This window comes from Engystomops pustulosus, chromosome 10 (genome assembly GCF_040894005.1).
Source record: "Engystomops pustulosus chromosome 10, aEngPut4.maternal, whole genome shotgun sequence".
NCBI classification, from domain to species: Eukaryota; Metazoa; Chordata; class Amphibia; order Anura; family Leptodactylidae; genus Engystomops; species Engystomops pustulosus.
The window spans coordinates 8,422,006-8,448,309 of NC_092420.1; the positions used below are offsets into that span (position 1 = coordinate 8,422,006).

Genomic DNA, 26,304 nt, shown 5'->3' on the forward strand with positions numbered 1-26,304 from the left:
GGCTTGACAATTTCTTGTCACTTTGCTTACTTTTCAGCTTAGAATATATGTTTTCCTGGAGACAGCTCCTTGGAAAGGAAGGAAGGAAAGCAGTAAGTCAATCTGAAGACAACTCTTTAATCAACAAAGGGAATTCGAGCGGGTAGAGAAGTAGTGGAGGAACAAGGTGGGAAGGCTTGGCAGCCGCACAATTTGCTTGGCTGAGTATGGAGATGCGGATTGACACTCAAAGAGGCTTCTTATCTTCTAGCCCACAAGCCCTGGGAAGAAGACAGCTCCGCCAAGTCTATGCTGAACCACACGGAGGATGGGAAGAACTTCTGGCAAAGTTTGTGCAGAGCCTACAAGACGTTGACGTCAAGTATACAACAAAACACCTAAAATGCTCTTCTCAAAGGCGCATATTCATTTTGTAGGACCTCGTCCTCGAAGCTTTCGTGTCACTACAATGAACGAATGGGACTGAATGGAATGGAACTGAAAACTTATATTCTATATCAGTGGTGGCGAACCTATGGCACTGGTGCCAGAGGCGGCACTCGGAGCCCTCTCTGTGGGCACCCGGGCCATTGCCCCAGCATGAAGTTCACCAGAAAGCACTCAAAGAATCTGCCTGCAGAACCTTCCTACTATGATAGATGAATTTGCCCTCTTCCTTTCAACTGTGTTGGTGTCTTTAGGAGGCTGAAGGATTGAAAGTTGTCAAAGAACAAGGAGAAATAAATTACTGCTTAAATTGCTGCGCTGGCACTTTGCAATAAATAAGTGGCTTTTGGTTGAAGTTTGGGCACTCGGGCTCTAAAAGGTTCGCCATCACTGTTCTATATTGTCGAATTCTTGGGTGAATACATAGTTACTTTGTGCTCCGTAGTCCCTAGACATTGAAGCCATGACTGTGCCACAATCCTCTCAAGGTCTCGAGAAGCTGCAAACATTAGTTTAGCTTTCAGGTAGGTTATGGCCAGTCAAGGTCTACACGGTGACAACACCTTTGTAATAACAGCCACTGGTGATTGTTAACCGTGTTTTGGAATAAAGTTCTGACCCCAACACCGAACCACTGATGAAACTACCACAAAGGACAACAAATCACACATTGAGACTTCATTTTCTAAACTAGAAGTTCTGTTCTAAAATGTTCAGCACAAAAGATATTCAAAACATCATAAGGAACAAGACCCCGGGCCCCAGGGGTTCCTCAACCAAGGTTTCACTTCTCGTTACCTCCACCAATTCTTTGCATCCTTTATTAGGTGGCACCCGACCTATTCTCATGTACTCCGTGCTGCCATTTTGCCATTAAGGTGGTCGGGTAGGTGGCCCTACACTGGTGCAGACAACCTGCCACAACCCACCAACTAGTAAAAAGTCTCAATTCTTCATCAAACCGCGTATGACCCCCAGATGAAGACGGCAGTAGTGGGGCTATGCAATCGTAGGTCCTACCAGCGCACAATGTATGAGACTCTTCCAGCCACACCCGCTTTAGAATATCTGGTAATATATATCTGGTAACTAAGGTTTGGCCTGGATATCAGGGTCATTCCCCATTGATGGGGTTCATGGTTACCTGTTTTTCCGTCATGGCATAGATATACTGCCGATCGGGGCTCAGCACCAAATCCCGCAGGATGGCATTTCCCTCGTGGACCAGGACATTCTCATACTGCTGCGTGCTGTGGGCGGACGGTCCGGACAAGTCGACCAAGATCTGTGCGGAAAGAGGGAAAAAAAAAAAATACACAATTAGTGACTTAAATAATAAATTAATTAATTAGTGTAGTCAAGCATTTACACAATCACAGCCAGGAAAGGGTTAAACGTCCCCCCCCCCCGCTTTAATTAGTTTGGCGATTTCTCTGAACAATACGGTTTAATTACAGATTGTGAGATCCCCGGGCAATGGCTCATCGTTCCTCGGTCAATACTCTGCGCTAATCCAAATCACTGTAGGGGCCGCCGGCGTGTTTATTGCCACGGAAGGGAGCGGGCGGCTGATAAACAGACCATCGAGCCCTTCAGATAAAGTCCCAGCGCTATTAAAAAAGATTAGACCGACACGGGGCAAACACATGGAGTATTAGGCAAACAAAACATTACCATCGCTGCGGCAACTTGACATTCGTGGAGTGAGTATCAGTGCGGCGTGAAGGATGGTGCGGCACCGGAGCCGGTGCGAGGGGCTCTACACTGATTACACATGGATGGCAGATAGGAGAGAGCAAATATTAGCACAGGAGACGCCGAGGCCCCCGGGTGTCAGGGTGACATCAGGCTCAGCGTTCCGGCACATCTCTAGGACGACGCCAAGACAAGAGGAGGAGCTCATGGCCAATAATATGATCACCCGCAGGACTGTATTTTAGGGGGTCTGGGGAAATGAATTGAAGGGATTTGAATTTCCAGAAAGATGAATTTACATAAAACATTAACATTCTTCATTTTGTTGCAATCTTTACAACTGAAACAAAGAAATTTTCAGCGCCGTATTTGAGCTTGTTTTACATTTAAAGGAAATCTACCATGAAAATCCATCCCGATAACCGAGGGACACTTCCCGTGCTCCTAGATCCAGGCTCTGTGACTGAGGAATCTTCTTATAATTGTTATCCATGGCCTCCTTCCTCCGAAAATCAACCTTTAAATTTATGCTAATGAGCCTTAAGGGTTCCTAGGGGTGTTACCAAAGCCCCTCCGTGCTGTAGCACTTCTCCTTTCACTCTGCCTGATGTAATATCACACAGCAGCGAGAGGGAGGTTGTAGCCTGTGAAGCTACAGCACAGAGCGGTTCTGGTAACGCACCCAGGATATCTACTGGCACCGAATTAGCATAATTTAAAAAACTGATTTTATAAGTTAGGCGGCCATGGATAACACATATAAGCAGATACCACAGTCCCGGTGCCTGGATCTATGAGTAATGTCCCTGGTTTATCAGGATGGATTTTGAGGGCAGATTATACTTGCGCAGATCCATTCACCTGGAGGTAACAAACAATCGGGGGTTGAGCGGAAGTGATGTCGCTGATATGGAAAGAACTTCCGGATCTTGCGGGTTTTTGAACTGCAATGAATCACAATCTTATTTCCATGCTGGATGATGCACAACCTTTATTCGCTAGAGAGGGGGGGGGGGGGGTTTATATACACATGTGATGGGGTCTATTGGGGACATCATGCGAGGGGGTTTCATGATCATTACTTTTAATACATAAATTATCCCCCATGGTCTTAGAGGAGTAACCAAGCACGGACATCCACGGAATATGCAGACTCTAAGAAATGATTAGAAAATGATTCACTTTTTATATATATATGTAGGTAGGTAAGGTCACTCTCAGGAGATTTGAGATACGACCTCCAAGATTAGAAAACCCCTGGGGTAAAATCCTAAGAGGAACTAAAAAATTCCCAAAATTTCCAGATGGAATCTTCCACTTCCTCTAGATCTCCAGTGTGATACAAGTTCTCCTCCAGAGCCTCGTGTCTGAGGATCTCGTCATATTGGGGGATTTTCGGTGGTTTACAGCTCATTAATGGGGAAGCAAAATAACAAAAGTAATCACATTAATTAAAGCTAAAGTAACATGAGCGGAAATGGGCAGACGAGGGGAAGACTACAAGGCACGGAGACGAGGAGATGAAGGGGCGGCTTCTGGCAGCCATGCTGCCCCCTATGGGAAGCCTGTGGCCGCTCATCCGCCCCGAGGTTCAGAGCCGGGAGCTCGGATCCCCTGAGCGCGCTCATTAGGATGGAAATATATGCCAGAATGCAAACAAATCACAGGCCCGCTTTAATTAGAGGCACGGCTTTGATTCAGCGCCAGCGCCCGATAACATCATCCCAGGATTATTTTTAGGCAGTTTTACTAAACAAATGCACTTAATTACGGGAGAGGAACCTAAGCAGATTTAAAGAAACAGGGACAATGTTAGCAAACAAATCGGGTTTCAATAAAGCTGTGGTATTCAACAGCCAATGCCTGACAAGGAGTAAATATTACACAGACTGAAAGGGAACCTGTCAGCAGTAGCGAACAAACAGACTGCAGCCAGCGTTATATACTGTCCCTGGAGAGATGTGTAGACCAGACTTTTGTTAGTAGCAGCAGGACTGTGATTTATGGATTTATATTACAGGATTGCAGCTTCCCCAAGTGCACTGGGGGCGTGTCCTCACACTGCTGTGCTCTGTGCAGCCAGTATTAGATATATGGATTTATGTTTCAGGATTTTAGCAGGTCCTCACACTGCTGTGCTCTTAGCTGTATCCACTAAACTGCCCCACAGCCCCTGCCCTTTTCTTTGAGTGACTACTGTACCATACAAACAGAAGCCCGACACAGCTTTACCTTCAGAGAAGTTCAATGCAGAGGAATAAGAGCACAGCAGTGAGAGGACAGTCGCTTGCTCCTTGTTGCCTCCCAGGCTGAATGTATATATTCACTACCAAACTGAACGGTTACATTGTAGCAGGATGTAGCCATTGCCCTTCTGTTATTAGGCAGTTATGGTCATGTGACTACTAAGCTCCACCCATCTATATTCAGAAAGAAGCCGAGGTTAAACGTTTATCGTGATGAGCAATGGGATTATTTTTATTTTTTTAGATTTTTTACCAAGCATCATTACTACTCTGCTGCGAAGGATGGAGATCCCCTTTAATTCTCCCTCCTCCTGGTTGTGATCTCCATAAGTAATGTTTATCTGGGACAGATGCCGGCTCCGGAGACACGAGGGTCACAGACATTCATATGTATGGAGCGTTCCCCGGCCAGCAGCCATAAAAATTCTCCTGCTGCAGCAGATCTGAGCCTCTGCAGAGGACTGACGTCAGGCCGAGGCTTAAAGGGCAACTCCTCACATACAGGAACCAGTGTTTCTATACAGCGACATCTTATTTTCAGGGTAATTCTGCACCCTTAAAGGGACAGTCTACCTCTGCATTAGTTACGGTCTATAGCTGGGCGACAACCAATATGGCCGCCGTCCTAACTCCTTCGAGGGATTTCACTCATCTCTGCGGGAGCAGGAAGCCGCCACTTTTCTGTCTCCATCCTGCAGTGATGTAAACATAGGAAGCGATGGAAGCGTGAACGCACGTCAGATGCCTCTGGAGCCCAACCAAAAATGCCAAAAAGCAGGAATAACACTGCACCTAAACGGAGGATAAATCAAAAGTAGAGGGACGAGATGTGACCGAGGGAAAGCAGGAAACGGAGCAGAACGTCCCAGGATTCACTACTAAAGAGACGATTTAAAGGGGAACGTTTAAAGGGATAGGCTCCACCTAGTGGTGAAATGATCATGAAAATTAGGTCTGTGATTAATCATTCTGAGATCTGATGCACGAGAAGCGCTTGCTAATAGATAGGAGATTGATGGCGGCCGCGTGCAGCCCACGCTGGTGATTAGACGAGAAATGGGGCGTGAAAGGAGGAGACGGGGAGAGAGCGCGTCCTGATCACGGAGACGTTACACTGTGAAGTTTAGGATATTCCGTGTATGTGACAAGGTATCGGCACTATGGTGGTCCTGAGGGGTCAACGCACAAGACACTAAGGTTGCATCTGACTGACTTAAAGGGGTTGCCAGGGATTACAAGACTTGATTGTTGGGGGACAACAACCAATCAGTAGCGGCGGCGGCACACCCATGAGCTTCACAAGCCAATGACTATGTCCGCTGGTCACATGACCTGGTTTCAAGTCCAGCGCCATTCAATTGAGATGCAATACCTAGCACAGCCACTATAAAACACATGGTGCTGTTCATGGTAAGCTCATCGGCTCAAAAATCGCAGAGGTTGCTGACGGCTGAATGGCTACAGATGACCTAGATCTCCGATGCCGTCTTTCCGGAAAGCTCCTTATTAAAGGGGTTGTCTAGGAATATAAAAAGATGGCTGCTACCTGAAAAATGGTCTATAAGATGTGGCTGGAATTGTAGCTGCAATACCAGATACAACCTGCGGACAGGTGTGGCGCTGTTTTAGGAAGAGAGAAGCCATGTTTTTTACCAATACCACACTCCATCTTACGCATCTCTACTAGCTTCAATAATGAAGTCCTTAAAAGGGGCCCAAATTCTGAGAGTCCACCATTATATCCCTTTAAATCCACAGTCGCCTAAACCCACCCCCCCCACGCGCTCCGTAAATATTTCATCAGCGGTAACAAAACATTCAGATGGAGAACCAAAATGGTACAAACAGATCCGGAGCGGCGTCTTAATCTGGGGATACAAGATTTGGCGCTGAGATTAGACGGGTGACGTCTCGCTCGCCGCCGCAGACATGTTTGTTTTCCCAATTACAGCGGGGATCGGCGCAGCTGATAACAGAATAAAATGTCGATTAAAATATATTTTTGTTTTCTGCGAGATCTTTCTACATGAGGATTCCGGGGTAATTGTATAATTGAGCTGTAACAAGTGCCAGTCGAGGGAGACGGAAAAAAAAAATAGGATAAATCCGAGTAAAAAAATAAAAACGTTGAATGAAAACCCTTTGGCTACAGCTGTCAAATTACATATTTTAATGAGGGGAAAATAAAGAAATTTCTAAACGCAAGTAACTTAGCCGAGGACTGAAATGTGGGTCAATGGAGACTAAGAAAGACAGAACAAAGGAAAATTGCGGAGTAATAATAGAGGTGGGAGGAGGACAGCGGCGTCGGGCGAATGGGAATCGGAGAATTACACCAGTATTTACAGTGAGAAGGCAAATTACGCTGAAGAGATAAAAGACGAATTACACGGACACGAGAACGGGATGATGGCCGGGGGAGTGGCTCACAGTCTAAAAATAAGCCTCGCTTGTAGAACTGTCACCACTAGGGGCAGTATCATGGTGGACAACACTGGACCTAAAGCGGAGATCTCTGTGCACCAGGGTTAAAGTAGGAAAAGTCACAACCCAAATACAAGGTGGCATCAGGTCCACCAAGGTCCAGGCACTGTAGTATCAGCCTGGCAAAGTGTCCGTACTTCAAGGTCCATGTGGATGCTGGTCCACACGCGGTGTTGTATCAAGCTCCAAGAGTAGTGTGCCAAGACAGGAAAGGGAAGAGTCACGGCACCAGGGTCCAGGTACTACAGAGGTCAACAGGTTCTTCTATAACCTTACAGGAAAAAAATGCAAGTATCAGAGCACCAAGGACCCAGCGCTGTAGGATGAAGTTATAACGTGTGACCACCTGGCACGGAACAGACTCAAAAGTGACTAAGGTCCATGTGCCAAATATTCAGAACAGTCCACTGGGCAAAGTCTTACAAGTTTTAGGGAGAAGACCAAGTGCAAGGACTGGAATTGGAAGCCAAGTTAAAGCCCCAAAGGCTGTCAAGGTGTTAAGGTCCAGAGGACACTACCATACATTTGCTGTTCCAAGGTACAAGTCCAAAAGCATAGACACACCAATGACCAACATGTGTTAGTGTGCGACCCTCCCCGTGTACTAAGGTCCAAACCCAGTACTTGTCATAGTGCCAAGGACCAGAGGTCATTGTACCTTGATTCTGATGCAAGAACGTTTTGTGCATTGGGTTGTGTGCATAGAGGTCCAGGTCTGATAAATGCCGTGTGCCAGGGGTTCACCCCCAAGGAACAATGTACTAGAGCAAGCAAGCAAGAGATACCAGAGATGCCACCATCCCTAATGCCACGTTATTGTCATCTAAAAAAAAAAATGCTGTGGTGGGTTGTCTTCTGGTCATGTCTGGCTTTAGGGTTTTGACATGAAGAACCTGTTCTATCACATCTGACTCGAGGTCACCCATCTACACCCGTCATCAAGCAGGACACGAAAGACCACCAAGAAACAATGTAATTTTGTATTATTTTTGGCTTCCTTACGAGGGGGATGTGGATTATCCCAAGTTCGGGCATCCTCTTTCTGGCACTGGCCATTGGCTGGCGCGTTGTGTAATAATTCATAGTTTATTAGGATTTGGATGTGCTGCTAACTCCTGGCATCTAGTTAATTATGATTAGCGAAATGACGGAGATTAATCGCAGTCATTAGTAACGCGTCTTTAAAGGAGAAACGCTAAGGGATGGCCTCAACATCCGTGGAAGAGACGCATATGTCTGCCAGGGGCGGGGTGGATGGCGGGTGCAAGGGGCGACCACAACAATTAATGCTCTTAGGTTAAAGAACCAAACCAAGAACGTAGATATCCGAGTGCAATCCTGCGTTACTACTGGACGGAAGACGACGACGGTATCCAGTCTACGGAATCCTGACCTCAGACCGATACATTGTAGCGAACCATCAATGGACAGAAGAAGGATTGGGACAGAGGATTGTCCACGCTGGAGACAATTGTAACAAACCCTCATTTCCAAGGAAGTTTTCATTCACAGACAAGTCAGCAGAGATGTAAAAAACCACGGAATAAAAAACAAAAACGCCATTTGAAAAGGTTAAGCCCAAGAGGCCAACAACCATTCACTTAGTCAAAAGGAGACAATGTACCAAAAAAAGCAAAAGCCCTAATGCAGAGGGGGGGCCCTGGATGTTGTCGCCCCCCTCCTCGAACCTGTGTGCCTCTTATCTCTCTGCCGTAGTGATTAATTCCCCGTGACTGGCAGCAGCAACAGGAGCGGGCGCTCGACGTGGCCGCACTTCAAAGCCAGGGGCTTATCTGCCTCAAACACGCGCCGCAACCTTTTCAGAAAAACCCTTCACCGTTCCACGGACCGCGAGCAGCCGGAGAATGAGGCCTTGTGCGCCGACGGCACAGCTCCGTTCCACCTCCTTGGCCCAAAGTCTTATTCCAGTTTTTTGTCCCTGTTCTTCTTTCTTCTCCCTTCGCTGGACATCGGCCCCTTCTTACGATCCTACATTGTCACCTTGTATTGGACAAACGCAGAGACGACGCCAGAATAAAAGAAAGAGAATGGGAAGAGCACGTATATAAGAGGAACAGTCACATCGTATAGAGAGAAGAGCATACACGCCCAAAATAACCTGGGATCGGCCAAGGAACAGTGACAACCAGGGGACACCCCCCATGTACCAGGACCAATAGTGCGGACCCACCATGAGCACATAATATAAGGGCGAACACCAATACAAGTGGTGGTATAGAGAAGCAAGGGGACTAGCACAGGGGAGTCTAGAGAGAAGGAGGGGGGCAAAACATGTCCTAGAATTATTAATTCCCTGGTGGTCTAGGGGATATATATTCTATGTCCTAATGGTCCTAGGGTACAACAGAGATTGAAGGGGTTTTATAGATTTGAAAATTATTTCCTCCATTAAAACATGGTGGTCTATAGTATATGACAGTGGTGGCGAACCTATGGCACAGGTGCCAGAGGCGGCACTCAGAGCACTTTCTGTGGGCACCCTGGCCATCTCCCCACCACACCAGACAGGACAAGAATCTTCCTGCAATTCCAAGCAACTTAAAAGATGCTGCTTTCAGTCATATATTAAAGTGATACTTACTTTGCTACTTGGGAATGTAGGAAGAGGGAGAATGAGTAGACAGGGCCGAATTATCTTTGGAGGAACTTCTGCTGGCCCCACAATTCTCTGAGTACAGAGGGACACTGGAAAGAAGCTAAAATGATGCAAATTTTTCATCTTGTCCTCAGGAGGCCAATATGATCGAATGTTGTTGAGGAACAGTAAGCAATAAGTTACTGCTTTAATTTTTGGTTGGCACCTCGTGATAAATAAGGGGGGTTTTGGCTTGCAGTTTGGGCACTCGGCCGCTAAAAGGTTCGCCATCACTGGTATATGAGATTTACTTTATGTCGATATCAAGGTTGATATACTCTAGACCAGCAGGGAATGTGATTACTAACTATACTCGGCAGCCAGGGATCATCATAGTAACTTCATAAAGCCTAGAATGTGATATAAACTGAATAATATAGACCACCAGAGAATGTATGAGGTTACGATGATGCTCCCTGGCAGTCTAGTGGTATATGCGGTTTATATTACATAGTCAACCACCAGGGAACATTATTATAGCCTCATATATCCTAGACCACCAGGGATTGTGATATAAGCCTCATACTCTAGACCGAGAGGCAACGTGTAGAGGTCTATATAACGTTCCCTAAATCTTCAGGTCTTGGTTTTCTTGGTATAGTTACAAATTTGATGCAATGACCCGGCAGAGGGCTTGGCTAATCATCACGATGGATGTGGAGCCGCTGGGATCCCCCTCACCACTTTGTCAGGTCCAGAGATCCTTCCACCCCTCTCCTAAGAGCGCCTTGTCTATGTCATGAGCGGCGCTGGAGATGGTCTCTGGTGGAGGATCTGCCTCCTCCTGCTGTGACTCCTGGCTGCAGAGCTTAGGGAATCGATCCACTACTGCGCTAAGCTCCCCTGACAAGGGCTGATCTCCTGGGATTAATGCACTAGGAGGCCTTTCAGCCGCAGCTTACGTGGATGCGCTTATAGCAGTCAGCGGTACGAGACAGCGCTGGGACCTCGTCTTGCAGGACTTTATTCCCGCTCCTTGCACGGCTGCACTTCTCAGACAGGGAGATGTTCTTAAACCGGAGCTGTCATTCTCCTGACCTTGGGGGATTTTCTCAAGAAGTTCAGCAAAAAAAAAAGTGACTTATTTTCTGACTTTAATGAGGTCTCGGCTGTAATGTTTATGTGTAACCTATAAAGATGTAGGGCAGGAGGGCGGTTATTGGAGCGTCTCCTCGCTGGTGACTACAGTGTTGTCTTTGTTTTGGCCACATGATCTGAAACTGAACCTGAACTGACACCTTCATTCATTAACTCATTATACAATCCAACTTCTTTCCCACCGCCGCCCACCACATCTACTGATCCGGGAACCAACGTCTCATCACATCTGAATCAATGAGGAACCACTGGTGGACCATTAACCAGAACCTCCATCTTCTCATATTGCTTTGTCCTTGTTACTTTTTATCACTTTTTGGCCTTGGTTGTATTTGACGGCATCTTGTAAATTCCAGACAGGTCTATAACTTTAGGAAGTGCAGAGGTAGAAGGTACAAGTCACCACCAGGTCCTGAAGTCTACGGGGATCCTAAAGACTGCTCTACCATATGAGAAGATAATCAATGGGACTTGGGGCCCCGACTCTCCACAATCCTAAAAGTCAGCACTCTTATTTTTTAGTATCAACTAATGACCAATGACCCCCCCCCCCCCTCCCCAACTCATTCCACTTTAATAAAAGTTGTCTAGAAATCATGGGATCTCCTTATCTGCAGCCATGTGACGACAAAGGAATGTACAATATCAATGGCCGCTGTATGCACTCTTGGCCTGGGGGGGTTAAGAGCAGCCAAAATTCCCCCACCCTCTCCCTCCAGTGTCTACACTTTCTCCCCTCGTTCAGACCAGACCTCAGGACAACAGCTGTTTGAGCAAATCCTTGCGACAAGCTGGAGGACAGATGGGATTCCTGTAAGCAGCTGCCCCACAACTGGCGGTGCGACCTGCGCGGCTGTCACTGTCCTGGCTAATCCTCCGCACCGTGTCGCCTCCTACAGATTCTCCGTGGGGCGCAACACAGAGGACGGTGGCTCACGTGACCAGTGTGTGAGGACCAAGACTTGGTGGGGGTCCAGATCTGAGCGCAGATCCTTCTGTATATAATTTCCTATGAGTTCAAACTTTATACACCCCAAAGGGTGCCGCATAGCAACGATCAAATTGGGCACCTGGTACAAAGTGCCAGACAACCCTGGCATATCAGTAGCAAATTAGTAGAGGAACCAAACACAAATCAGTCCATAGTCCCAAAGCATGGATCCCCTGTATAGTGTAGACCATGAGGATTATGGTACAGTTAACCACTCTACTACTATAGGTTTCTCTTTAGACACCCTATAGGTCATATAGGATCAATATCTGGCAGGTATGTAAGAAGTAAAGATCATATGGTAGACTGGTGAGATGAGGATGATTTATGGCCAAGACTATTCAGAGAAGACCGAGTTAATGATCTACGGCTTCATTAATCCAAAAATAGCATTCCGGCAATCTCGGAAATCTAAAATCCTTTGATACGTGTTTGCCATTTAACTTCTTTCATGAACATATGCTCGTTCCTAATCTGCATATCGATGCCTCGGGTTATACCGTGTGGACAACAGGTGGAACATCAGAGCGGCACCTACGATGAAGAGGAGAAAAACAACATCTTCCCCCCCCCCAACGCCTCCTTGGCAAAGATCAGCGTCCAGGAAAGTCTCTAACTCGACAGATGTCCAAGGAAGTGAGAAGCCCTCGATTCTGCCGTAATCAAAGTAATTGTTCTCTATGGCAAAATACCATAAAAAAGCGAATATTTTACATAGCGCCAAACAGATGTGACGGGCCCTGGGTGTCTCCTCTCCCCCTGCTTACCAAAGGTTTTTTCCGGCTCCTCATTATCGGATTAATACTCGGAGAACAGATTTCTAATGCTAATAACAAATTGAGTCATATCGTATCCAAAAATATTATCTAAAACGGAAAGAAATCCTCGAAGTGATAGTTGCCCTTCAAAATATCTCAAATATTGAGAAGCCAAAGAGGACCGAGAACAGTGCGTAAAACATGGTTCATGTGAAACCAATGCACAGTAGTTATGAGTTTAGTTCCCTCGGATCCAGGATGGTAAATCTAATCCACACAAGGACCAAGTCTCAACCAAAATGGTCTCTGATTCTTCTAGGACAATCAGTGGCCACTGTGCCGGTGGCTTGACTTTCTACAAAGACTACAAGTTGAAGATTATTGCGCGAAACGGACATGGCCGAGAATGCAAAAAAGTCCAACTTGGTCTGTATGGAGCCATAATGCTACAACTTCCAACATGTCCTGGAGCAGGACTCACAGGGGTGGTCTAGGGGCTGAAAAGCATGGCTGCTTTCTCCCCGAAACAATGTACCACCTGACCATGGATTTTTCCAATGTAGAAGAGAATGTAGCTTGGTGGCATTACCAAGCACTACCCATGGTCAGGCGTGGAGATGTTTTTGGATAAATGCAGCCATGTTCTTTGAGCCACAGATAAGCCCTTTAAAAATATGTTGCAACCAACAATGAGGGCAAAAGAAGAAACCGGTTAGAACTGAAGAAGTAAGTGTATTTGCCAAGGGCCCAAAACCATAAATGTTCTCCATCAGAGGTCAAATAGGAAACAGCATGGCTACAAGCTCAATGTCAAGAAGCTGCCTCGACGTATAAAGCGCAAATAGCAGACCCAGCAAAGAATGTGATACGATAAATCTTGAAATGTAAACCGTACCCAAAAAATGAAGTTCAAAAAGTGGAAAGTAAAAGCTAAATAGATGCTGACAAATGACATCCGAGTTGTGGCTACAAATTAAAAAAAAAAATTAATAATAATAATTAAAAACAATTTATCCCCCAAAAAAGATCGGCTTATATACAGAGACATAACATTAGCTTCAAGGATGGAAGAATAAAAAACAAAATTCTCCACAGCAAAAAAATTCCCTTTGGCAAATCCAACACATGAGGCTGGAAAGGATCGGCTCTCACCCTCCAGCCGTAAATATGTCAAAAACTCAAAAAGTGTGAGGTGAGCAGAGGTCAGCGTTCTGAACAGAATACTGAGCGCAGCGCTGAGACGGGAAGAGTCACATTATAAACATAAAACATTTTACAAAAAAAGGAAGATATTAATGCACCAGTGAGTCGCTGTCTTCTTACTAGTTTCTTGAAAACTCTAAAGAGTGGAGTCAATGTTTCTGAGCTGGAGGCACCATCTTCTCCTCAAGGACATCTCCTATGGCTCAATATCCTGGAACCATCTTATAATGCAGGACAACCCCTATGAATAAATATTGTGGCACCATGCTCTTCTGGAAGACACCCCTTACAGCTCAATATCCTGACACCATCTTCTCCTCACGGACATCTACTATAGCTAAATATCCTGACACCATCTTCCTCTGCGGGACATCTCCTATGGCTTAATATGGTGGCACCATCTTCATAGCTCAGTAAGGTGGCACCATCTTCATAGCTCAGTAAGGTGGCACAATCTTCATAGCTCAGTAAGGTGGCACAATCTTCATAGCTCAGTAAGGTGGCACAATCTTCATAGCTCAGTAAGGTGGCACAATGTTCATAGCTCAGTAAGGTGGCACAATCTTCATAGCTCAGTAAGGTGGCACAATCTTCATAGCTCAGTAAGGTGGCACAATCTTCATAGCTCAGTAAGGTGGCACAATCTTCATAGCTCAGTAAGGTGGCACAATCTTCTCCTGAGGGCACCTCCTATGGATACATATTGTGGCACCATGCTCTTCTGGAGGACATCTCTTTATAGCTCAGTAAGGTGGCACCATCCTCTCCTGAGGACACCTCCTATGGATACATATTGTGGCACCATGCTCTTCTGGAGGACATCTCTTTATAGCTCAGTAAGGTGGCACCATCTTCTCCTGCAGGGCATCCCCTATGGATACATATTGTGGCACCATGCTCTTATGGAGGACACCTCTTTGTAGCTCAGTAAGGTGGCACAATCTTCTCCTGAGGACACCTCCTATGGATACATATTGTGGCACCATGCTCTTCTGGGGGACATCTCTTTGTAGCTCAGTAAGGTGGCACCATCTTCTCCTGAGGACACCTCCTATGGATACATATTGTGGCACCATGCTCTTATGGAGGACACCTCTTTGTAGCTCAGTAAGGTGGCACCATCTTCTCCTGCAGGGCATCCCCTATGCCTCAATATCCTTACACCATCCTGTACTGAGAGACATCTACTATAGCCCAATAAATTAGAACTGCTTTCTCCTGGAGGACATCTCATGGGGCTAAACATTGTGGCACCATCATCTCCTATGGCTCAATATCCTGGAACCATCTTATAATGCAGGACAACCCCTATGGATAAATATTGTGGCACCATGCTCTTCTGGAAGACACCCCTTATGGCTCAATATCCTGACACCATCTTCTCCTCACGGACATCTACTATAGCTAAATATCCTGACACCATCTTCTCCTCGAGGACATCTCCTATGGTTCAATATCATGACACCATCTTCCACTGCGGGACAACTCCTACGGCTAAATAAGGTGGCACCATCTTCTCCTGAGGACACCCCCTATGAATAAATATTGTGGCACCATGCTCTTCTGGAAGACACCCCTTACAGCTCAATATCCTGACACCATCTTCTCCTCACGGACATCTACTATAGCTAAATATCCTGACACCATCGTCCACTGCGGGACATCTGCTATGGTTCAATATCCTGACACCATCTTCCTCTGCGGGACATCTCCTATGGCTTAATATGGTGGCACCATCTTCATAGCTCAGTAAGGTGGCACCATCTTCATAGCTCAGTAAGGTGGCACCATCTTCATAGCTCAGTAAGGTGGCACCATCTTCATAGCTCAGTAAGGTGGCACCATCTTCATAGCTCAGTAAGGTGGCACCATCTTCATAGCTCAGTAAGGTGGCACAATCTTCATAGCTCGGTAAGGTGGCACAATGTTCATAGCTCAGTAAGGTGGCACAATCTTCATAGCTCAGTAAGGTGGCACAATCTTCATAGCTCAGTAAGGTGGCACAATCTTCATAGCTCAGTAAGGTGGCACAATCTTCATAGCTCAGTAAGGTGGCACAATCTTCTCCTGAGGGCACCTCCTATGGATACATATTGTGGCACCATGCTCTTCTGGAGGACATCTCTTTATAGCTCAGTAAGGTGGCACCATCCTCTCCTGAGGACACCTCCTATGGATACATATTGTGGCACCATGCTCTTCTGGAGGACATCTCTTTATAGCTCAGTAAGGTGGCACCATCTTCTCCTGCAGGGCATCCCCTATGCCTCAATATCCTTACACCATCCTGTACTGAGAGACATCTACTATAGCCCAATAAATTAGAACTGCTTTCTCCTGGAGGACATCTCATGGGGCTAAACATTGTGGCACCATCATCTCCTATGGCTCAATATCCTGGAACCATCTTATAATGCAGGACAACCCCTATGGATAAATATTGTGGCACCATGCTCTTCTGGAAGACACCCCTTATGGCTCAATATCCTGACACCATCTTCTCCTCACGGACATCTACTATAGCTAAATATCCTGACACCATCTTCTCCTCGAGGACATCTCCTATGGTTCAATATCATGACACCATCTTCCACTGCGGGACAACTCCTACGGCTAAATAAGGTGGCACCATCTTCTCCTGAGGACACCCCCTATGAATAAATATTGTGGCACCATGCTCTTCTGGAAGACACCCCTTACAGCTCAATATCCTGACACCATCTTCTCCTCACGGACATCTACTATAGCTAAATATCCTGACACCATCGTCCACTGCGGGACATCTGCTATGGTTCAATATCCTGACACCATCTTCCTCTGCGGGACATCTCCTATGGCTTAATATGGTGGCACCATCTTCATAGCTCAGTAAGGTGGCACCATCTTCATAGCTCAGTAAGGTGGCACCATCTTCATAGCTCAGTAAGGTGGCACCATCTTCATAGCTCAGTAAGGTGGCACCATCTTCATAGCTCAGTAAGGTGGCACCATCTTCATAGCTCAGTAAGGTGGCAATCTTCATAGCTCGGTAAGGTGGCACAATGTTCATAGCTCAGTAAGGTGGCACAATCTTCATAGCTCAGTAAGGTGGCACAATCTTCATAGCTCAGTAAGGTGGCACAATCTTCATAGCTCAGTAAGGTGGCACAATCTTCATAGCTCAGTAAGGTGGCACAATCTTCTCCTGAGGGCACCTCCTATGGATACATATTGTGGCACCATGCTCTTCTGGAGGACATCTCTTTATAGCTCAGTAAGGTGGCACAATCTTCTCCTGAGGACACCTCCTATGGATACATATAGTGGCACCATGCTCTTCTGGAGGACATCTCTTTATAGCTCAGTAAGGTGGCACAATCTTCTCCTGAGGACACCTCCTATGGATACATATTGTGGCACCATGCTCTTCTGGAGGACATCTCTTTATAGCTCAGTAAGGTGGCACAATCTTCTCCTGAGGACACCTCCTATGGATACATATAGTGGCACCATGCTCTTCTGGAGGACATCTCTTTATAGCTCAGTAAGGTGGCACAATCTTCTCCTGAGGACACCTCCTATGGATACATATTGTGGCACCATGCTCTTCTGGAGGACATCTCTTTATAGCTCAGTAAGGTGGCACAATCTTCTCCTGAGGACACCTCCTATGGATACATATAGTGGCACCATGCTCTTCTGGAGGACATCTCTTTATAGCTCAGTAAGGTGGCACAATCTTCTCCTGAGGACACCTCCTATGGATACATATTGTGGCACCATGATCTTCTGGAGGACATCTCTTTATAGCTCAGTAAGGTGGCACAATCTTCTCCTGAGGACACCTCCTATGGATACATATTGTGGCACCATGCTCTTCTGGAGGACATCTCTTTATAGCTCAGTAAGGTGGCACAATCTTCTCCTGAGGGCACCTCCTATGGATACATATTGTGGCACCATGCTCTTCTGGAGGACATCTCTTTATAGCTCAGTAAGGTGGCACCATCTTCTCCTGAGGACACCTCCTATGGATACATATTGTGGCACCATGCTCTTCTGGAGGACATCTCTTTATAGCTCAGTAAGGTGGCACCATCTTCTCCTGCAGGGCATCCCCTATGCCTCAATATCCTTACACCATCCTGTACTGAGAGACATCTACTATAGCCCAATAAATTAGAACTGCTTTCTCCTGGAGGACATCTCATGGGGCTAAACATTGTGGCACCATCATCTCCTGAAGGACCTATGGATCAGTATTGTTCTGCTGGACCCAGGTTTTGGCTGAGAGGTTAAGAAATGACTACAAGTGTAGAAGATTATCCAGATGCCTGGACATATCTCGGATGAGGCCGGGGATGTAACAGGCGGTGGAGGTTGCTATAATACCCAGGAGATAACACGAAGTGGAGAACAAATGATCATTTCCCATAGAGCAGCACTCAGTGGCCGGCCGGGCCAAGCCAGAGACATTTATACACCGCCGTAATATCTCCAAGCCACACTTATCAGCCACTCCAGGCTATTGGACCTGATGGCTCACACATATTTCATGGCCCGCGGCCCCTTCACAAAGAGCCCATTCCAGCCCCATTACCACTCAATGTCAACACGAGGCGACTCCATAAAATATTAACCCTCCAAAATGCAGAAAAACCAAACAGAAAAGCTCATAAATGTATTCACACAAGAAAGACTGAACATATGTCACATTACATTTTTTGGTCAGAAAAATATAGAATTTTTATTTAGATTTTACAAAACATTTGACAGTTTCAGAAACAAATAAGACACATGACAGTACACATACAGAAGGTGCGGTATTATAGTAGTTATATTATTGTACATAGGGGGCAGTATTATAGTAGTTATATTATTGTACATAGGGGGCAGTATTATAGTAGTTATATTCCTGTATATAGAGGGTAGTATTATAGTAGTTATATTATTGTACATAGGGGGCAGTAGTATAGTAGTTATATTCCTGTACATAGGGGGCAGTATTATAGTAGTTATATTCTTGTACATAGGAGCAGTATTATAGTAGTTATATTCCTGTACATAGGAGCAGTATTATAGTAGTTATATTTCTGTACATAGGGGGCAGTATTATAGTAGTTATATTCCTGTACATAGGGGGCAGTATTATAGTAGTTATATTATTGTACATAGGGGGCAGTATTATAGTAGTTATATTATTGTACATAGGGGGCAGTATTATAGTAGTTATATTCTTGTACATAGGGGGCAGTATTATAGTAGTTATATTCTTGTACATAGGGGGCAGTATTATAATAGTTATATTCTTGTACATAGGAGGCAGTATTATAGTAGTTATATTCTTGTACATAGGGGGCAGTATTATAATAGTTATATTCTTGTACATAGGAGGCAGTATTATAGTAGTTATATTCCTGTACATAGGGGGCAGTATTATAGTAGTTCTATTCTTGTACATAGAGGGCAGTATTATAGTAGTTATATTCTTGTACACAGGGGGCAGTATTATAGTAGTTATATTCTTGTACATAGGAGGTAGTATTATAGTAGTTATATTCCTGTACATAGGGGGCAGTATTATAGTAGTTATATTCTTGTACATAGGGGGCAGTATTATAGTAGTTATATTCTTGTACATAGGGGGCAGTATTATAGTAGTTATATTCCTGTACATAGGGGGCAGTATTATAGTAGTTATACTCTTGTACATAGGGGCAGTATTATAGTAGTTATATTCTTGTACATAGGGGCAGTATTATAGTAGTTATATTCCTGTACATAGTGGGCAGTATTATAGTAGTTATATTCTTGTACATAGGAGGCAGTATTATAGTGGTTATATTCCTGTACATAGGGGCAGTATTATAGTAGTTATATTCCTGTACATAGGGGGCAGTATTATAGTAGTTATAGTCTTGTACATAGAGGGCAGTATTATAGTAGTTATATTCTTGTACATAGGGGGCAGTATTATAGTAGTTATATTCCTGTACATAGGGGGCAGTATTATAGTAGTTATATTCCTGTACATAGGGGGCAGTATTATAGTAGTTATATTCTTGTACATAGGGGGCAGTATTATAGTAGTTATATTCTTGTACATAGGGGGCAGTACTATAGTAGTTATATTCTTGTACATAGGGGGCAGTACTATAGTAGTTATATTCCTGTACATAGGGGGCAGTATTATAGTAGTTAGCTTCTCTGGCAGTATAGTAGTCATGGGCTGATGAGTAATGGATGAAATCACTAGGTGAAATGTATTGTTGAGTCTACACTACAGTGACCCGGCACTTGATGGCGGTTTTCTCCAGCTCATGAAGGGGTTACAGGGGCATGTGACAGGCGCCCCGCAGACATGACTGGAGAGAAGGCTGCAGCCGGCACCATTAATATCAGTCACTTCTCTGCACTCACATTACGGTGTCAGGAGCTGTCAGCAGTCGGGAGATGCTGCACGTTTGCTGCTCTCATGAACATTGATTTAGATTAAGTATCTCCGTGTTTCCGCTTTATTATGCCGATATAATTAAAATACCAATATTCTCTCGCTGGCGGCCACACCGGGTCCGAAAATGGAAATCCTATTTATATTAATCTTTATTAAATAGAAATGAGTGTGTTAAACACTAGGACGTTGCACTCCACGCGCAGGATTAACTCCTTCCCGCTGGGGATTTCTAGGGATCACTGGCATATGGACCCCGGTACTGAAAAACTGGATCCACACCCAAGACGCAATTAGGATGAACAAAGAATTGTGGGGGGACCCAACGCTGCAATGCCACCACTAAGGGGGACCCAACGCTGCAATGCCACCACTAAGGGGGACCCAACGCTGCAATGCCACCACTAAGGGGGACCCAACGCTGCAATGCCACCACTAAGGGGGACCCAACGCTGCAATGCCACCACTAAGGGGGACCCAACGCTGCAATGCCACCACTAAGGAGGACCCAACGCTGCAATGCCACCACTAAGGGGGACCCAACGCTGCAATGCCACCACTAAGGGGGACCCAACGCTGCAATGCCACCACTAAGGGGGACCCAACGCTGCAATGCCACCACTAAGGGGGACCCAACGCTGCAATGCCACCACTAAGGGGGACTCAACGCTGCAATGCCACCACTAAGGAGGACTCAACGCTGCAATACCACGTGGGGTAACAAGAAGTGCTATGCCAATACATGGAATAAATTAATAATGGCATGATGGCACGTGGGATGATTAAACAATAACCCATCCATCTTAGACGCTTCTCCTCTACTTCTGACCCCAAACTGCTCGGTCTAAATGGGGTTAATGTGTTACATAAGCCGGACCTCTGGGGACATGCAGTAAATTGTTCTCCTCTGTTCTCCATCCAAGTTCGGATCCGACCCTGGGCTCTCCTTCGCTCTGCCCCTGGAATGTGCTCGCGGCCTTGGGATGTGAGGCGCCATTGTTTACTCACATTCGCACAGACACATTCCTGGACACTGTGCACACTGTGCGCTGTCCTATCATGGAGCATATTAAATTAGCGAGATACATTGTGATACATCTCGCCAGGTGCTAAAGAGAATGCTGCTAAATCAACGTTTTGTTAAGGGGATGAGCAACACTGGGTCATACAACAGAATTCCCACAATCATATACAATGTATCACACAGAATCTAATGCTTATACACAATCCCTTTAATTTAGCATCTTAACTCCTGCATCACAAAGAAACACAGCGCCCCCCCCCCCCCCCCCCCCCCTCTAATCTACGGAAAGAGAAGGGATGGGAAAGGGTTATGTGCAGCCACTGCGGTTATAGCTGCACTTGACAGACAGTTCTAGATACGACATCCCCAGAGGAGCTTGCAATCCAAACTGGCCCGATGCCGGAGAAGTGCCTCGCTCAGCACCTTCTACATCTCCCCCAGATATTGCTTTGTGTTCAATTGTAAAGCATTGATTTCTCTCCGTCCTTCAAGCTCCTCCTGGCGCGCTGCCTGCCTCATACTGTCTACTCACAACAAGCAAAGATCTCAATTATTATTTCAATTATTACCCAATCACAAGAGCCTGAGCCGAGACCAATTCATTCTCAGCTGCCCCATGGAGTGGAAACACAGCCCCCCACCCCCCTCCACCTGCCCGCAACACCGAGAGGAACGCAGGAGAGGGGAATGTGATACAGTATACAAAGCCAAGGGTAATAATCCAGATAGAATAGTATTATAGTAGTTATATTCCTGTACATAGGGGGCAGTATTATAATAGTTATATTCTTGTACATAGGGGGCAGTATTATAGTAGTTATATTCTTGTACATAGGGGACAGTATTATAGTAGTTATATTCTTGTACATAGGGGCAGTATTATAGTAGTTATATTCTTGTACATAGGGGGCAGTATTATAGTAGTTATATTCCTGTACATAGGGGGCAGTATTATAGTAGTTATATTCCTGTACATAGGGGGCAGTATTATAGTAGTTATATTCTTGTACATAGGGGTCAGTATTATAGTAGTTATATTCTTGTACATAGGGGTCAGTATTATAGTAGTTATATTCTTGTACATAGGAGGCAGTATTATAGTAGTTATATTCTTGTACATAGGGGCAGTATTATAGTAGTTATATTCCTGTACATAGGGGGCAGTATTATAGTAGTTATATTCTTGTACATAGGGGCAGTATTATAGTAGTTATATTCTTGTACATAGGGGGCAGTATTATAGTAGTTATTTTCCTGTACATAAGGGGCAGTATTATAGTAGTTATATTCCTGTATATAGGGGCAGTATTATAGTAGTTATATTCCTGTACATAGGGGGCAGTATTATAGTAGTTATATTCTTGTACATAGGGGGCAGTATTATAGTAGTTATATTCCTGTACATAGGGGGCAGTATTATAGTAGTTATATTCTTGTACATAGGGGGCAGTATTATAGTAGTTATATTCTTGTACATAGGGGGCAGTATTATAGTAGTTATATTCTTGTACATAGGATGCAGTATTATAGTAGTTATATTCTTGTACATAGGGGGCAGTATTATAGTAGTTATATTCTTGTACATAGGAGGCAGTATTATAGTAGTTATATTCTTGTACATAGGGGGCAGTATTATAGTAGTTAAATTCCTGTACATAGGGGGCAGTATTATAGTAGTTATATTCTTGTACATAGGGGCAGTATTATAGTAGTTATATTCCTGTACATAGGGGGCAGTATTATAGTAGTTATATTCCTGTACATAGGGGGCAGTATTATAGTAGTTATATTCCTGTACATAGGGGGCAGTATTATAGTAGTTATTTTCCTGTACATAAGGGGCAGTATTATAGTAGTTATATTCCTGTATATAGGGGCAGTATTATAGTAGTTATATTCCTGTACATAGGGGGCAGTATTATAGTAGTTATATTCTTGTACATAGGGGGCAGTATTATAGTAGTTATATTCCTGTACATAGGGGGCAGTATTATAGTAGTTATATTCTTGTACATAGGGGGCAGTATTATAGTAGTTATATTCCTGTACATAGGGGGCAGTATTATAGTAGTTATATTCTTGTACATAGGGGGCAGTATTATAGTAGTTATATCCCTGTACATAGGGGGCAGTATTATAGCAGTTATATTCTTGTACATAGGGGGCAGTATTATAGTAGTTATATTCCTGTACATAGGGGGCAGTATTATAGTAGTTATATTCTTGTACATAGGGGCAGTATTATAGTAGTTATATTCCTGTACATAGGGGCAGTATTATAGTAGTTATATTCCTGTACATAGGGGGCAGTATTATAGTAGTTATATTCCTGTACATAGGGGGCAGTATTATAGTAGTTATATTCCTGTATATAGGGGCAGTATTTATTGTATTAAGATTATAATTTGAGGATATATGATATTGGAGCCAGTGGCACTGAGCAGTTTGTCTGTTTCCTTCCCCCTTTCCCCCTGAATGTAACAAAATAATCCATGCACATTATCTGGACATGTTTGATTATATTTCAATCCCTCAAGACCTTTTATCTGATCCTTAAAAAAAACATCCTCTCATCTTAAAAGACTCTGTAGAGCTCGTTGTGTTGGGCCCTTCCCATGGTGGCCATCAATCCATCATCACACCACATTAACCTCCAAAAAGGAAGGCCTCCTCTCTCTGCTCCTGGTAGGATCACCTTTTTGCTTGTGCACTGATCTGAAATTTATTGCTGTGAGGCTTGAAAGCTTCCAGCGGAAGAGAAGAGAGGTGCGGGGTCACTAACCAATTCTGAAGTATGTGGGAAGATATTGCTGGAGGATTTTGCAGAGCTGCTCGTACAGCCCTCCTGGATGCTCGTCGCTCTACTCTACTGGATACATTGTATTTACAGGCAGTCCCCGGGTTATATAAAAAGATAGGGTCTGTAGGTTTGTTCTTAAGTTGAATTTGTATGTAAGTCGGAACTGTATATTTTATCATTGTAATCCCAGCCAGAACTTTTTTGGTCTTTGTGACAATTGGATTTTAAAAATGTTGGGTTGTCATAAGAATCAGGATTAACACTAAAGCTTCATTACAGACGCCTGTGATAAGCCCAAGGCTAAAGTACAGTAAATTACCAACATCCATAGGTCCATTTGTAACTAGGGGTCGTATGTAAGTCCAGTGTTCTTAAGTAGGGGACCGCCTGTATATATAAATTATATTGTACTGTTTCTTCATGACGACAATTAATTAAAAGAAAGACCTATAGCCATGTTCATCCTGTGCTTCCTGGTTCAATGACAGAATAACAGGAAGATAACTAAGGCATTGACACAAAAGCAGGAGTACGACTGTATGAGTAACTTATACCCATGAGAATTTGGTGACAACTTTAATAGAATATGGAATCTACTTGAGAGAAAATGCGCTACAAAAATTGACGTCTGGCAAGTGACTAACGTCCACCGAAACCAGGAATAGCGCAAGCTCCCTTCTTATCTCCGTAACAGATGTCCAAATTTACAGGAAAAACAGGAAGTTGTGGCTTCGCCTCATTGATATGGTCATTTTATTTATTTGCTGACTTAAGAGGATCAAGTCCCAAATTAAATCCCTCAAGGCGGAACAACGCAGCAGCTCGTTTTCAAGAAGAAAGTTCCTTGGCGCAATACATTGTAGATGACAGCCCTAACTCGCTTACGTTCCACCACAGTCCCTGGTGGCCCGGCCGGCCTACCTTTCTAACGTAATGAGGATATTGATTCTTCTCCGCTCTTCGAGACCCTTTCATGGAACGAGACTTGAGATCCAAAGCGTTTAGTGACCAAATATCAGCCTACTACAGGGGATGGGCCACACCAGAGGAGAGGTCTTCAAGAAGCTCTGGTGGCCCCGCTGCATCCAGCAGAGATTCTAAGTATCATGTGTAAGAAATTCATGAAGACAAAGAAGTGCACAGGCGTGATTCCAGATGACTGCAATAGTGGAGACCTACGAAGACTCATATGTGAGATCAAAGAACAGCCTAAAGCTCTGGCCATATAAAGCGCCTTGTAATAATTATAGACCCCAAGTTACTGGAATCAAACAACCATCTATTGAGTATGAGCCGGGAAGATAATAGTAGTCCAAGGCCACCATCCTAAAATCTTAGATGGATGTGCCTTCAGCCAAAATTCTCATATCCTACTTGTGGGCACCTAGAGAACCTAGAGCTAGGCCCATGCTAAGCTCACCGATCTTGGTGGGGTAAAATGCCGAAAGCTAATAATAGTATCTTGTCAGATAAAATAAGCGGTGGGCGGGGGGGGTGTTACTTAGCTTCATCGTAGACTCTGGGTAAGGGTTCACCATTACTCAAAAAAACTTTGGGTTATCATCAAAACTGGTATTAAACAAACATAATATTTGCAGTCAAACATGGACATTTTTGGGGAGGACGTCTTCCAGTCAAGCCTTTGAAACCTTAGTTCAGATAATTTGGGCCTCAGGGTCGTTTACCCCTTTACATTATGGTTACAGTATGTGAAACTTAGTCTCTCGAAGATGCCAGTAACATGTCATGGTAGAGGTGCCACCAACATTGTCCAGTTCTGCCAACAAGCATCCATGGTCACCATTAAACATGGACATTCCTAGAAGATCAAAAAAAATTGTAAGAAAAACAAAATCTTTTGCCTCCGTTAAGAATATTCTGAGCGGATAATTCTCCTTCTGTCCCGATTCTGTATTCCAGAGGTAACCGCTCATTCATGTCGCCAGCTTTTCTCCCAGAGCAGAAACCATGAACGGAACACGGGAAAGTTCTTGCAGCTAAATGCTTCAATAATATCATGTACCAGATGTAACCTCATTGTATTAGACCACAAAAAGCCTCTTCCCGGAAAGTCCCACTTCTCCAAAACACATACATCAAGAGTCGCTAGTGGCCGTCAATTGGTTTAGAGTCGCGTGTAACAGATACTTATTACACCGCTCATCTGGCCGGAGTAATTAAAACTTTCATTATCATTTGCCACATGTTGGTCGCGGAGAATGCTCTGGACTTCCGACGTATCAGCCTTCAGGCTGCGAGCACAAAAATGTCAAGTATTTACAGGAAAGAAGCCGAATGTAGAGAGAGGGTGAAGACAATCGTCATAGTCCTCCTCCCCGGCTATTAATCATCTCACGGTTTACACAGTTTCAAGGATATTCAGTTCTCACTGTACATCGCCCAGACTGATGGGAGAGGAGAACATGTAGTCTGACTTGTGTGTACAAGGCCCTGTGGGTAGGAGAGGACTGTCAGGCTTTGTCTACCAGGTCC

At 44.6% G+C, this 26,304-nt stretch overlaps 1 protein-coding gene across 4 annotated transcripts in view; it reads right to left on the bottom strand.

The window, feature by feature from the left end:
• The window catches only part of PLXNA1 (plexin A1), a 249,533-nt gene that overhangs the window by 110,893 nt on the left and 112,336 nt on the right, over positions 1-26,304 (bottom strand). For all 4 annotated transcript variants that reach the window (XM_072126988.1, XM_072126986.1, XM_072126987.1 and 1 more), the window contains one exon: positions 1,571-1,711. In XM_072126988.1, coding sequence (XP_071983089.1) covers positions 1,571-1,711 — 141 coding nt within the window. The remainder of the gene's footprint in view (positions 1-1,570; positions 1,712-26,304) is intronic.